Here is a 16,385-nt window from a genome sequence, read left to right as displayed (position 1 = left end):
ATTCTGAGTTTATATTTCCGTTTTAGATTTTTTTCATGGAATTTCACGTTTACATCTCCCAATTTTGACACTTTTCTTGGAATTCTGAGTTTATATCTTACCGTTTTAGTTTTTTTTCATGGTATTCTGAGTTTACATCTTGCCATTTTGACACTTTCTTGGAATTCTGACTTTTTTCTTACCGTTGCAAGTTCATGTCTCATAATTCTGACTTCTCAGAATTGCAAGAAAAGGTCAGAATTGAAATTAAAAAGTCACAATGACCCTTTTTTATCCTGTGGTGAAAACAGGCTTCTACCGATTGTAGCTTGAAACCTCTATAATTCACAGTATGAATGGCATGAATACAAACACTGCAGGTGTTTAATCTCAACAACTATGAATTATGCTTAAACATGGCTGTACTGCCCTGATCGTTTGTTAATGTGAAGGCTTGCTTCTGCATATAAAAATAGAAAAGAATTGATCTGGTTTTGAGAGAAGTCCGATTAATATTATTATATACAAAAGAGAATTTGTTGATTTAAATTACACTTGTTACAGTATTACTTTGTCAAAGATGAGGTGGCAGAAGCATCTGAAAAATAATTACAATATATTTAGATGGTCTAACACATGGACAATTGCAGTTTTTTTGTTTGTTTTTTGACATTTTAGAGCAAAATTGGTATGTAATGACAAATGAACATAAGGTGCATCCACTCAGCTGCTCAAGTTTATAAAAATACAGGCTTCGTATATTTTGTTTAATACAAATTGTGTTCCTTCATTTAAAATCAATAATTTTAGGCTTTAAATTAAAAGTCAGTTCTTCAGTACAGTATATAAAGGGAGTTCTGTCTCTCTTAAATGGGACTTTTATTCCCAGGTTTCCAGTGTTGTCTCAGAATATCACTGTATTTGAGCCGCAGTGACCTCTGACAGCTTCATTGATGGGTTTATGAATCGAGCTGCTCTGTCGTGTCTCTTATCTCTCTTCTGTTCTACATGACTCGGTTCTTCTACCAAACACACATTATATAACTGTCTGAGTAGCAGAGCTGCAAGTTATTTCTGACTTCCACATTTCTCCATCCTGTATGTTTGTGTGTGTCTGCAGGCCGTTTATAGGATTGGGACATCGAGAGCAATCAAAACAGTCTCTTGTTTCTGTTTTCTCGTATCTAATGAGTCGTTTGTTATGTCTGCAGTGTCTGAATGGCTACCATTACGGCATTTCTAAAGACCTTGTGACCATAGCTTGTAATAATGTCAGAATGTTTGTATATGGTCACGAATAGAACTGATTACTATTTACTATTTAGCACTGACAGATGAGTATTTATGAACAGTAAACATATTCATATTCATTATGAAGTTTCTGATTCTACAAAAACAAGAGGGTAACTCTCGTGCAGCTCAATAAATGTGAATTAAAAGTCATGTTCAGTGAGTGTGTGGCAGCTGTTGCTCCGATCAGAGCCATGTAATCTCATTAAGGCCGTGAACACTTCTCTGTTCTGTCTCAAAATCTGTTGAGCTGATGCCCAACATTATTTCCATTGTGCTGTTGTCTGATTAATGTGCTTAACGAGTTTGGCCCATGTTGAGTTGAGGTTGTGTTCTACGTCAGCATGACACATGTTAGCACTAAAGCTAATGCAACAGATTTCAGAACATTCCTCACTAACCAGATGTCTGTAATTAATTCATTAAAGACATGACGACTGCAGGCATGGGTGGTGATCCCTGTCTTAGGTTACTAAATCCACCCAAGAAAAAATATTCTCTATCATTTTAATGGTGATAATATTATAGGACAAGTTGTCACAGGTCTATTTTGAGTCAAATGTCCAATTAAACTAATGATTTTACAAGTAAACCTACCTTGAAAATAGTCTTTGAGTGTTTGTCATTAAAAGTGCCTCTAGTTTCACTCAAATCTGCTAATGACAATTCTCTCCCAAACTGTTTCTTCGTCAAGTTTGCACAGTGATAACAAAAAAATGTTGTCAGATTCTTTTCTTGTCAAAGTTAAACAATGTCATCATCGTAATTCAATCATCAGTGTCTATGCCAAAGTCCAGTGTTCCAGGTTGTCATTAACAGCACTACACTAATGAAAAATTTACAAATGGTATTACCATAGTATAATTACTTAATTTTATTTAATTTACATTAAATGCATTAATGCACTGCTGTATGGATGGGAATGGTGTACAGTATTTATTTAGTATTAATTATTTCCTGCATTAGTGTAGTTTTCGTTCATAACATCTACATAATTTGTTGGAACACAGGTAAATAATCAGCTAACTAAAATATGTTCAAAGAACATTTTGTTAACGTTCCCCAAAATTATTTTCTGAAAAGGTTTTTTTTTTTTTTTCACGGTTGTAAAAACATTTTTTTTCTAGGTTATGCAAATGTTAGAGAAAATCTTAAGGAAATGTTCGATTTTTTTCATTATTTTTTCAAAATGTTTCAAAAAAAGCATTTTAGGAACGTTACTTGTGAACTTTCTGAAACAAGTAACATTTAAAAAAATAATGTATAAATGTTTTTGTTCAAACGTTTTGAGAACGTTGTTAAAAAAACATAACATTCTGATTTATCTTTGTGATCAACTGATTTGTGTCTATGATATGAATTATCTGATGCTCAAAATACGTGTCTTGTCTAAACTATTTTTATATTAATATTAGTTAATACATAAATATATGTGAAAGTAAAATATAAGACATGATGTAATTCTAGCTGCAGTATAAGTGACAGTAATGCGGTAACGGGCGAGTGTGAGCGCAGTCCACGGTTCAAATCCTACTACGGCCAAGGTGTCGCTTATGCATATTAATTAGTTTTTGATGACGTCGAGGAGTTGCCTTCCAATGGTCAACGCTGTTGATTAATATATGCTGACGTTGCCTGGTAACCTTCCAATGCTGACGGTTTATCTCATGAATATTAAGTACCAAGCCGTCAACGTACTAGCGTATGTTTCGCACCCGGCCCACCACACACGCATATATATACCGGGGAAAACGAGATATTTTGACCTGGGAATGGACCGCGGAATGCAGAGTTGTCGTTAGAGACTCGAAATTGCTGGACTAAACACGGAGGAATGATTTAAATTGGATTTAAAACCAACGCAAACCCGTAGGCTCGGTCCAGCCCGGTACTGGTCTGCCTCTCGCCGTCGGTGGTGACTCACGGAGCTCGGGCCGTTCACGGAGCATCGCTGACCGGTCGGATAAATCTACGGAAGGACCGACAGGATTTCAGCATGAAGTTCAAACCGAACCAGACGCGGACTTACGACCGGGAAGGATTCAAGCGGCGGGCGGCGTGTCTGTGCTTCAAGAACGAACGGGAGGATGAGGTACGTTAACGTTACGGAGATATTAACGTCGTTATCTAAACCAGACATGATGATAAATCAGTGTATCAGCACGCACTGACGCTTTCACCTGTGGCCTAGCCAGAATATATGTGAGCATACAGATATTTGGAGAGTAAATATGTATTTATTGCGTATTTAAGAGTTATGCCATCTAGTAACGTTACATCAGCGCTGTGTTTCATCATGGATGGATACGTAGATACATAGACTGATGATATGATTTGGAAATGTGCAGTGCATCAGCATACAATACATACACAAAACAAATAATGCACTATAATGTTACAGACACACCAGACAAAGTATTGTTTACATCTGGAGTGCTGGAAAGAAATCTGAGATCAGATAATCATTGTGTTTTTAGAAAGTGGAGTTTTTGCAGCATGCACTGCTCAGTGTAATCTAGAGCACATCTGTTCATTTAATTCTCATCCAGGGCTGTAATCTCAGTCACACAACCCTGTGCTGGCCAAAATCCCATTCATCCTCATTAGTCAAGTTTCAACTGCATAATAACCCATAAGAAAACTGGATCAAAACTTTATTTTGCCCTATCTAGCTATCTATCTTGTCATTGCACACATGTTCGTCCCCTGTCACCCATGATGATTTAAAGGCACTTTAGACTGTGGTCACTGGGCCTCTGTAGTGCAGTTATGCAATAAAAGGAGGTCAGACTGCAGCTCTCTGAAACTCCCCCTGTTTATGTATGTATACAGCTGCACCAGGTTCCTCCACTTCTGACAAAGGACTGTCATGAAAAGATATAAGATTGAATGGCATATAATACCCAGTGACACCTTTTGAAAAATCTCATTTAAAAAAAAACATTGTCGCGATATCAACTCATTTGGGATTTTCTTCTTCTATGGGTTTGTTGCTGAGTATCTCGTATCAGCCCCAAAGAGAGCTGCTTTTTATGAGTTTTTGTGTTTAATGTGTAATTAATATGAATAGAGACAATAAAAGAGTGCAATCATCTTGCTGGCGACCAGTAAAGCCTTGAGTGCATCTTGTAAATTATTAACATGTTGAAGATATATGAGCGTTGATGCACACAAGTGAATTTTGTGCTTAAAGGAATGGTTCATCCCAAAATGAAAACTTCTGAAAATGTGTTGACTATTGGAGATACAGATGAGTTTGTTTCTTCAAGGTAACAGATTTAGAGAAACGTAGCGTTCCATCACTTGCGCACCAATGGATCCTCTGCAGTGAATGGGACTGGTTTTTTTTTTTTTTTGCCCAGATGTGATGGTTCGAAGTCAAAAACGTCTTAATGATGGACTTGTGTCTTACAAACATGCTGCTTTTCACTTTATAAGACATAGACTGGAGTGGCGTGGATTATTGTGATGTTTTTATCAGCTGTTTGGACTCTCATTCTGACGGCACCCATTCATAGCAGAGCATCCATTGCTAAGCAAGTTATGGAATGCTGAATTTCTCAAAATCTGATGAAGAAACAAACTCAACTACATCTTGGATGGCTTGAAGGTGAGGACATTTTCATTTTGGGTGAACTATTCCTTTAAGTGGCCATTTTCAGAGGTTTCTGCTTTTCTGATAATCCTTCATTCTGTCACTTCCTTGTATCCAAGTAACCAAAGAGAAGAATCTAAATTGTTGGAGCTGTCGTGTGGGATTACTGGTGTAAATCTGGGGTTGCTTCATACCCACTCTTTAGTCTTCGCTCATGCCTGCTGATCTCAGAGCAGCTCCACAAACAGTCCTGGCACTGCATTCCAACTCCAGACTGATCCACAGTCAGTGCATGTCTGTATATGTGAGGGAGAACTCTTTGTGTCGGAGTGAAAGAGGGTGAGCAGGGGGCAGAGGATCAGCGATCGCATGAGTCAAAATCCCTCCCATTCAGCGCACTTCATAGACTCAGTCTCTCACCACAGCGGCAATCAGCGACGGCGAGACCGAAAGCATGTTAGCAGAATTTAAACATCATCCTAATGATTTGTTTTATACAAAAGCTTACAGTTGTTCAAAAATGCATGACTATAAAATTCTACAGGTGTCTAAAGAGTCAATAACACTTTATATAGCACAGATTAATGTTGCACAATAATGGTTAAATTAATCATGATTGTATTCATTTAAGAAATTTCTTTTTGCGTTGCATAAGAATTATTGCACTTTCATTTAAGCATAAAATAAGAAAATATCAACTCATGTGCACACTTATCGTTCTACATCATACACAAAAAACTCTTAAAGGTATAGTTCACCCAAAAGTGATAATTCTGTGATTATTTACTCACCCTCAAATTGTTTCTAACCTATATGAATTTATTTCCTCTTTTAAACACAAATAATATATTTTGAAGGATGTGTTTAACCAAACTGTTGCTGGTAGCCATTGACTTCCATAGTATTGAAAGATACTGTTTAAGTCAATGGCTACCAGCAACTATTTGGTTAAGAACATTCTTCAAAATATCTTTCATTGTGTTCAACAGAAGAAATAAACTCATAGGTTAGGAACAACATGAGGGTAAACAATGACTGAATTAAATTTTTTGGGGTGAACTATCTCTTTAAGAGGCTTTTCCTCAAATTCCTATTGTTTTACTATAATTAACAAAAAAGCTGTGTGTTGTAGCACAGAAGTACCATAACTGCATTTATTCAGCAACCATAATATAGCTGAGATTAATTTTTGGATATTGCAAATAATCAAGATGAGCAAGTACAGTGTAATAAACAAAAATCAGTGATGCAAAATATTTTAAAACATGAGACTAATTCCAGGAAATCAGGCCAAATGTCAGTACCTTACGCCATTTAGCATCATGTTTATTATTAAATACATGCTTGTTTTCCTAGAATCTGAGTTATTGTAAACATACAGCATATTTAGAATAACTGTGACATGCCACTGCTAAAATAGTCACATCCATATGCACTCAAGAATGATTTCAACCAGGCAGTTCACTGTAGTCACCTGACCTTTTATTAAGTGATGATAGATTTTTCTTGTCGGGGTCTATTTGTGGTGTGGTGGTTAAGGCTGGTTAGTTCAACTGAAATACACTGGTGTGTCCTTAAACAGGACGCTTAACCTCAGGGTTGCTCCAGGGGGTTTGTCCTTATACTAAGTTCATGGTGCTGTGCTGCGGTGACATTGGGTGAAAGTCACAGAAACCGAAAAACTCTGGTCGTGTGGTGAGAAAATTAGATTTTAAAATATAATCTTATTCATCCTGATATGAAAGATAGTGGTGAGTTTACATGCAAAAAAAAATCATGTCAGATCTGTTATGTTTGTGCATTTAACTCTAAATAAATATGATACTTCATCTCTTTGCTCTAGTGTTTAATCATTGTGGTTCTGACCGCTGGATTCAAGTGGCTGTGATTTCATCATATTAATTAAACACCTGATGAAACACCTTCATGTTTTGCACCCACTTTGTTTTGATTACAAACATCCTTAATGCGTCACTGATAACCTCTTCATGTCAACATGAAATGACCTTCACCATCCATTTTTACTACAGCAATGTGATGAATTTCTGAACAAAAAATTACTTATGTCCATCGCAAATTGATACATCATAAAAAGTAGATTTTGATTTCAAGCTGACTTTAAGACTATGAAGTGAAAAATGTGAAAAACTATTATATATATTTTATTAGTGTTATAATTATTTAATATATTATGTATGATATATATATATATATATATAAATTAATTCTATATTAAAAACAATCAACAATATATTTTTAAATAATGAATTATATGTACAGCGTTCTGTTTTATTGCCTTTTGCTCAATGTAAAAAGTTATAATCCATTGAAAATAATTAAAAAATTAGAAAAAAAACATTTGAAATTTAAAAATGTACTTAAGTGTAATAAAATAATGTCATAAATAATAATGCAAATATATAATGTACTTACAACTAGATGTGTGTGTGTGTGTGTGTATCAGTCCAGATTAACTTTATTATTATTTACTTGTTTATTTATTTTTGGTAAATTATTCCAGACTGATTTTTAAAGCCATGCAATAAGATACAAAACCCCTCAATTTTAAGTCCTGATCACCATTTCAGAGTTTGTTTTGCAATAATGATTGGTTGACTCTACATTATCCTTGTTTTGTTCTTGTTGTTTTGGGGTCAATTATGATATGCATGTGTTTTCATGAGATTCGGCAGGGTGGAATTATGGGACTGTAAATTACTGGTTGTGTTTGAGTGATTCTCAAACCTGTTTGTATAAGAGGTTTCATTGTCATGCACTTTTCTTGAACTGTATGGTACTGTACTTCATCACAGAGAGGCAAGAACACACAGGTCATAGTTGTTTTGTTGATTGAGTGGTTGAAAATAAGCTCTTTTGTATCTTAAGCTGATGGTCTCATCTATTCTACAACAATGACAAACCATGGTTCACTGCCAAACTCAGACAGCTCCGTCAGGCCAAAGAAGATGCTCACAGAAAGGGGGATAAAGTCTTGTACAAACAGGCCAAATACACACTGGAAAAGGAGATCAGAGTGGCAAAGAGGAATTATTCTGACAAGCTCAGGAACAAATTCTCTTCCAGCGATCCGGCTTCAGTGTGGCTAGGATTAAAGGACATCACCAGCTACAAAACACCACCCCCCAGCACTCTGGAGAATCAACACCTGGCAGACGACTTAAACGAGTTCTTTTGTCGTTTTGAACGATCACCCCACACCCGCCCAGAACACCCCTCCACACAACCATTCACACCTCCAGCAACCCCTCTCTCCCCCACACCTACAATTCAAATCAGCGAAGACGATGTGTGCCAGGTCTTCAGGAAGTTTAAATCTGACCTCAGAAGACTACGGAAGGTAGTCCGGACTGCTGAGCGAATCATTGGTACAACCCTCCCCACTCTCCAAGAACTGTACTTATCCAGAGTGAGCAAAAAGGCTGGTAAAATCACTCTGGACCCCTCACATCCAGCACACAACCTCTTTGAACTGTTACCATCTGGTCGACGCTACAGAGCTCTGAGCACCAGAACGACCAGACACAGGAACAGTTTCTTCCCTCAGTCAATACATCTCATGAACACTCAATAAATAAACGTAGAACACACAACTAATACATTATCCATTCACCACACTCACTTATTTTATTTTATTTTCTCATTTCTAATTTGCACATACTTGACCTGTACATACATAGTCGCCTATATTATATATTATATATTGTGTATTTTTTATTTTTTTTTTCTGCTTTGTACATTGGTTATTGGCTATTTCCTGTTATTTTGTTTCATTACCTGTGTCCTGTCCTGTTACTGTCCTTCTGTTGCACTGTGGAGCTTCTGTCACTATAACAAATTCCTTGTATGTGTAAACATACTTGGCCAATAAAGCTCATTCTGATTCTGATTCTGATTCTGATGGTCATGTGTGACCTGCCCTGGTTATCTGTGGGAAACCAGAACTGGACTAACGTGTTTCAAGAAAACAACTGTTTTAGGTGAATTGCATGTAAATAGAAGAACTGTGAGTGTGTTTTGAGCACACAACCTTAAGACACCACATATATATATTCAAATCCTGTGTACAGAAAGCTTTCTTTTGTGGTTTCTGTAACGATCTCAAGCCAGCTCTTTTTAAGCAGGTGACCTGTTCATCGTGGTCAGCTATGTGGCACGTCGTAAAAATAACATCAGTCTGGCCCAGAACATGCCAGGTGACAGCAAATGTCATGAACTTGACAGACGCACGTGATGTCACAATGCCACCACAATCAATCCCATAATCCTTTTAGTGCAGGACACACCTGAGGGCCGATCAGCGGCTGGAGGATTAACCAATCAGAGAGTAAGATGTACCGTCACAATTGCACTTCTGCAGCATCCATCTGTCAGAAGTCACTCACACCAGGGTTATTATTAGTGACTAAAACTATTAAGCTCAGGAAAGCAATGCAAACATTGTTTAATTTGTGACGTCTTTACTTGTAATTAATGTTTTATGTCATGTAAAACCGTCTAATGCTCTTTAATATGATAGTTTGCTTGTATTGTATTCTTGGTCATTTCTGAAAAGGTGGTCAGACCAGGGATATTATCATTAACTAAAACTAAAACCATGAAAAAGTTTAATTTGAAATAAAATAAACTTAACTGAAATAAAATAAAACCTTAAACTCACTTTATTCCAGCCTTTATTCCAAGGAAACATTTTCACTTAGTTTAACTTAATGTTTTAAAATAACCAAATTAATACATTTAAATTAAAAAATTAATAAAAAAAAAATATATAGACATTGGGGAAAAAAATTATAAAAATAAAACTACAAAATTACTAAAACTTAAATAAAAATTAAAATGATAATATATTTAATATATTTATAAAAAATATATTTATAAAATATAAAAATAAGAACTAATCCAAAATATTAATTAAAACTATAGTTTTAAATATATATATATATATATATATATATATATATATATATATATATATATATATAAAACAACACTGGGCCAGACTTTAAAGTATTACAAGTACAAAATACCATAGATCAAGATATTTGCGTCAAAATAACATGACTTTTAATCCCAATAAATGATTGCAAACAGAGATTGGTGTGTTTTGATTAAGTATCTGTGACAAACCACCAATAAATCACAACAATCCTGTGCTATAACCACTGCCATTCTTTTTGGATACAGAAGTGTGATAAAGGCCCATTGCATGGCAGTGGGAAATGTGTTTACAGTAAAGCACTTATGATGGAAACTTAGCAGACTAGAGGCTTTAAAAGCAGAAATGTTCTGGCTATTTATCCCACAGTTCTCTGAGACTGAATCAGTTCTCCGCTGGTTTCTGCAGGTGCTGTTGGTCAGCAGCAGTCGAAACCCAGATCAGTGGATTGTTCCTGGAGGAGGAATGGAGCCGGAGGAGGAGCCGTGTGGAGCTGCCATACGGGAGGTCTTTGAGGAGGTGCCACAAAGTCTTTTAACATCATTTCTAGCAGTCAAGGTTTTACTGGTCTTATTTACCTGACTTTGGGAGTCTCATGGCTAATTGAAGGAATGTTGTGGATTTGATCTCTATCTCTCTCTCTCTCCCTCAGGCTGGAGTGAAGGGTAAATTAGGACGTTTGCTTGGCGTGTTTGAGGTAAGGCTCTTCTCCCGCTCCTGATTGGACGGTTGAGACTCCTGAATGGATGTATTAAGAGATGAGGTGATTACAGTCCCTCATACTGAGAGTTTTTTTCAACAACAGCAGAACCAGGACCGGAAACACCGGACATACGTGTATGTGCTGACGGTCACAGAGACGCTGGATGCCTGGGAGGACTCAGTCAATATTGGTGAGTTTGTGTGCTGCTTCTTTTGTGATGGATCTGAAGGTATTTAACCCTCAGGGTCTCCTGATTGTTCGGCTGATTGATCCTGACTTCATGTATATTGCACACACACACACTGGTTTCATGCTGTTGAGTCTATAAGTCTGAGACCACAAGTAAAAATGCATCTATTTGCATTTGTTTTTAAATTTTATATATTTTTAATCATTATTTAATTAATATGTTCCTTGCAAAAATATAAATGATAACAAGATCTCCAAAAAACACAAATTAGATTTATTTTTAAACTGCCCCCATAAATACAATTCAATACAGTTAAGTTAAATTTAATTCAATTTATCCATATCTTTATTGCAAAACTATAAAAGAAAACAAGCACCAAAAATAGAAAGGCAAGATTAGAGTTTGCAAAAAAGCACAAAGGTGAACCAGAAGAGTTTTGGAACCGTGTTTATGGACCGATGAGACAAAGATGAACCTTTATCTAAGTGATGGGAAAGCAAAAATGTGGAGGAAAAAAAAGGGAACTGCAATGATCCCAAGCATACAGCCTCATCTGTAAAGCATGGTGGAGGTGGTGTCATTGCATGGGCATGCATGGCTGTGTCTGGAACAGACCCTCTCAACTTTACTGGTGACTTAATGTATGATGACAGTAGCGGAATGAATTTGGAAGGGTACAAAACCATCTTACCTACCAATATTTAAGAAAATGCCACCAGATTCATTGGGAAGTGCTTCATATAGCATCAGGACAATGACCCAAAACACCCTGCCAGTTCAGTCAAGGAATTTATAAGGGCAAAGAAATGGAAAGTCTTAGATTGCCCAAGTCAATCTCCAGATTTAAATCTGATTGAACATGAATTTCTCCAGCTGAAGAGGAGAATAAAGGCAGAAACTCCCCAAAACAAGCAACAATTGGAATTGGCTGCATTAAATGCTGGGAAAAGTATTTCAAAGGATGAGAGCAAGAGTCTGGTGATGTCTATGGGTCACAGACTCACTGCTGTGATTGTGTGCAAGGGATCTGCAACTAAATAATACCTTTTAATCTTTTATATCTGCCTTATGTTCAACTGTCCCAATACTTATGCTCACATCAGATAGTGGGATGAACTCTAAAAGTGTTGTTCTATTTATTTGATAAAACATATATGTTTTGAAACGGGTAATAATAAAATGTGACATTCTGTAGTTTTGTCTTATATTCATCTTTTAATCATATTTGCAAATGTCTTGACTCCACAGCCAACAGAGCAATTTTGTCTTTACTGTTCCAATACTTATGGAGGGCACTGTATCTATTCATAATCTTCTAATATTTACAGTCTTTACAGTGTATTTTGCTCATGCTGCAGTATTTGTCCTGTAGGCCGGAAGCGCGAGTGGTTTCCCATCGATGAGGCCATCAAGGTCCTGCAGAGCCACAAACCTGTTCACGCCGAGTACCTGAGACGCCTGCGGATCAATCGCACATCCACCAACGGCAACCTGCTCCTGCCCCAAACATCTCCCAGCACCCTCACACCGCTCTTCAGTCCTCCGGCGTCAGCCGCACGCAGATAGGACACACACACAGTACAACACACACATCAACACTCCTCTGTCTACATGAACCACCCACGCATATCTCCAGGGCCTTTATGACCCTTACAGCACCTCTTAGGCACCTTTGGGACGTTCTTTAGAGGGACAAACCAAACCATTTATTTTTTAAGTCGGTTACTGTCGGCTGATCGGTTTTAGTTGTTGTAATGGAATAATAATTATTGACCAGCTTTACAAACCAGTTACATGGAAGTGCACTTCCATTATTCCTCCATCACTCTCACCTGCAGAGCTCGGCATTCTGGGATTGTGACATAGGGAATGTCCGTTTCATTCCTCGCAGCTTATTCAGCATTTGACCTCTCTGAATTCAGTCTGTTAGCGCTGTCTTGACCCCAGACTTCCCTTTAAGACTCAGACGAGCCCTTTAAAAGCCACCTTCACTGCTGCTCCTGAACGGATAACTGGATTCCTGACAGCATCAGAGTATCCGTTCGATGAGATTTCTGGGAATTAGTTGGTGAGCAGGAGGGTCGTAATCTCATTTTATGTTTTGATTAAAAAACAAACGTTTGTAAATATACTAAAAGACTGAAGATGACAAATGACGTATGATGGTTTTTAACTAAACTGCAAATGTATTAATCTTTTCTGCTCTTAACTCTTTCTATGAGGTCTTTCTTTAGGTGATTTTGAAAAGAATAGAACTGTGAATTTTGTCAGAGAAAAGAAGAAATGCTAACGGGTAAATCTCATGGAACTGGTACAGGTCATATTTATATATGTGTATATATACACAATTAAAGATAAAGCAGCCTATTTTTAAGACCGTTTGAATTTTTATGACACATTTTCCTATATTGTTATTACTATAGTGCGCAAAGAATGATGTATGATTTGATAAAAAATACTTTGTACTATAAATACTGTATTGCAGTAATTAAAAACTAATAAGTATAACAATTAAAAATGGGAACTAAGATCACAAAATAAATTAAAAAAAATTATGTATGTGTGTATTTTTTTGAAGAAGAAGAAGATGAAGAAATAAGAAATCATTAAAATAGCTTTCATTTTCTTTATGCAAAAAAATCTATTTATATATTTATAGATCACAATATCAAAAATGGTCGAAATGGTCATTGAAATAGGCTACATTAATAAAATAATTCAAAATATATATATACATATATAAAATGAAATATGAGCTGTAAATGTTTTGTGAGATTAACCTAAATGATTTTTTGGCACCAGCAAAGCCTTGAATATCTGTCAGATGTGAGGATTGGGTGCCTTTTTCCTCTTTTAAAACTTTAACAACACATTGTACTGTCATTGTTTTTTTGTTTGAAACACTGATGAATATTTGTTGATGGATGCTGCTCTGAATGCATTTCTCCAGTGGCTGTGAGTGGGCTGATCTCAGATCTGCTGTATGCTGCGTATGTGTTTTTATATGTGAAAACAAACAAGTCCGTGCCAGTCGTTCATTTGGATTGAGCGGATGTACAAATAACACTTTCCTTTAGATTACACTGAGATGTGAAGTGTCAACAGCAAAACTAACTAACTAAATGTACATTTCCTAAAACATTTGGACTATGTCCTTCAGTAAAACAACAAACAGGAGTGTTATGGTGAAGTTATTCGCCACATGAGATGTACAGTCTAATATTTCGGGTTTTCGCAATGAATTCTGATACTTTGTGAGGCGTGAACTGTAAACTACATTAGGCCTGAGCAATGTTTGGGTAGATTTACAGGTTTGTGAGTCAGACTAACTATCTTACCTGTTCTGAGATGCCAATGGGTCCACAGTTTCTGTATGTTTACTGTAATCTGTACAGATGGATGGATATTTTTATTTGTCAATAAAGATTGTATCACAAGGAAGAAATGTGAATTGTGATGAATTATGATGACATTTTCTGATGAATCATGAGACAAATAATGCAAACTTCTAATCATTCATCTGCCATCTTAAAACTTTATAGGGTATAATAATAATAATTGTATTTATATATATACACGTGCGCGCACACACACACACACACATATGATATTATGTTATGTATTATTATTAGCATATCATTCAGAAACATGCGCTGGTCACTAAAAGTACAAAATATATGGAATATAATAAATATGGGATTTTTACATTTTTTCCCATATAAGTTTTATTACTATTGTGTAATATTTAAATTATATTGTATTTACAGTATATCACAAAAGTTAGTACACCCCTCACATTTCGGCAATCAATTTAGTATATATTTTCAAGGGACAATACTATAGAAATGAAACGTGGATATATTTTAGAGTAGTCAATGTGTAATTTGTATAGCGGTAAAGATTTACTGTCCTCTGAAAATAACTCGACATACAGCCATTATTGTCAAAAAAGCTGGCAACAAAACTGAGTACACCCTAAGTGATAACAGCTATATATCGTTTAACCATGCAAAGCCACGTTCATGTTTTTGTCTGCTTGACAGGACCATACAAATTTGTGTATCTTGTTTTAGAGCAGTTAAAATTTGGTTCTTTGAGTACAATTCTCTCATACTGACCACTGGATGTTCAACATGGCACCTCATGGCACAGAACTCTCTGAGGATTTGAGAATTAGAATTGTTGCTCTTCACAAATATGGCCGAGGCTATAAGAAGTTCGGTAACATCCTGAAACTGAGTTATAGTACAGTAGCCAGAGTCATACAGAGGTTTACCAAGACTGGTTCCACTCGGAACAGGCCTCGCAAGGGTCGATCAAAGAAGTTGAATCTTTGCGCTGTGCTTCAGGTGCAGAAGCTGGCTTCAAATAAACAGATGCATGTGTGCTGCCAGCATTGCTTTAGAAGTTGCAGAAGTGGAAGGTCAGCTTGTCAGTGCTCAGACCATATGCCACACACTGCAACAAGTCGGTTTGCATGGCTGTTGTCCCAGAAGGAAGCCTCTTCTGAAGCTGGCTCACAAAAAAAAAAACCTGCAAAGACTTTCAGGAGTGCTGAAGACAACCTGGCCAAGAGCATGAATTACTGGAACCATGTCCTGTGGTCTGATGAGTCTAAGGTAAACTTGTTTGACTCAGATGGTGTCCAGCATGTATGGTGACGCCCTGGTGAGGTGTACCAAGAAAACTGTGTCTTGCCTACATTCAAGCATAGTGGTGGTAGTATCATGGTCTGGGGCTGCATGACTACTGCTGGTACTGGGAGCTGTGGTTCATTGAGGAACATGTGACATTCTGAAGCAGAAGATGTTGCCCTCCCTTCAAAAACTGTTTTCCAACAAAACCACCACCCCAAACACACCACCAAGATGACAACTGCCTTGCTGCTGAAGGTGATGGAGTGGCCAAGTATGTCTCCAGACCTGAACCCTGTTGAGCACATGTGGGGGATCCTCAAGCAGAAGGTGGAGAAGCACCATGTGTCTAACATCCAACAGCTCTGTGATGTCAGTATGGAGGAGTGGAAGAGGATCCCAGCAACAGACTGCAGCTCTGGTGAACTCCATGCCCAGGAGGATTAATGCAGTGCTAGATAACAATGGTGCCCCAGCAAAATATTGACACTTTGGACACAGTTTTGACATTTTTGTTGCCAGTTATTTGGACAATAATGGTTATATGTTGAGTTATATTTAGAGGATAGTAAATTTGTACTTCTATACAAGCTGCACATTGACTACTCTAAAATATATCCAAGTTTCATTTGTGCAGTATTGTCCCTTGCCTTGAGAAATTATACTAAAATTTTGGCTGAAATGTGAGGGGTGTACTCACTGGAGATACTATATATAGCCTCATCATAGGTTGCACTCTTTAATTCATGCTTATTTAATTTTACAAAGTAGTATTTCAGTATTTTTACTGTAAATACTGTATTACAGTATGTTATATCACATTATTCACGATATAGATAATTATATTATTTAGAAACGATCAGTTTGAACACAATGAAGTCACAACACCAACTGATTTCAATTTTTTATTTCTTACAGCAATGAGTAAGAATTGTAGAAAATTAACGCCTTATTCTCGTTTTTAAGCCTATTTACAAATTGTTGCATATAAAATACATATACAAATGAATGAGTTTGCCTTAATTTCTCAATAAAACTGT

At 36.6% G+C, this 16,385-nt stretch overlaps 1 protein-coding gene across 1 annotated transcript; it reads left to right on the top strand.

The window, feature by feature from the left end:
- Positions 1-2,993: 2,993 nt before the first annotated feature.
- Positions 2,994-14,150, top strand: LOC306858191 (diphosphoinositol polyphosphate phosphohydrolase 3-beta-like). The gene is made up of 5 exons (XM_079398612.1): positions 2,994-3,361; positions 10,227-10,337; positions 10,471-10,515; positions 10,624-10,711; positions 12,084-14,150. The coding sequence occupies exons 1-5, from the start codon at positions 3,266-3,268 to the stop codon at positions 12,275-12,277; spliced, it is 534 nt and encodes a 177-aa protein (XP_079254738.1). The 5' UTR covers positions 2,994-3,265; the 3' UTR covers positions 12,278-14,150.
- Positions 14,151-16,385: the final 2,235 nt, after the last annotated feature.

The sequence above is a fragment of the Barbus barbus genome (assembly GCF_936440315.1).
Source record: "Barbus barbus genome assembly, chromosome: 39".
Taxonomy (NCBI): Eukaryota; Metazoa; Chordata; class Actinopteri; order Cypriniformes; family Cyprinidae; genus Barbus; species Barbus barbus.
Note: the sequence above shows the minus strand (reverse complement) of the source record. Positions and strands in the feature narration are given on the sequence as shown.

Bases quoted from the DNA above. Each gene is read 5' to 3' on its own strand.
- LOC306858191 (XM_079398612.1), top strand. From the start codon at position 3,266: ATGAAGTTCAAACCGAACCAGACGCGGACTTACGACCGGGAAGGATTC. The intron at 10,338-10,470 runs GTGCCACAAAGT...TCTCTCCCTCAG, and splicing joins TACGGGAGGTCTTTGAGGAG to GCTGGAGTGAAGGGTAAATT. The intron at 10,516-10,623 runs GTAAGGCTCTTC...TTTCAACAACAG, and splicing joins GTTTGCTTGGCGTGTTTGAG to CAGAACCAGGACCGGAAACA.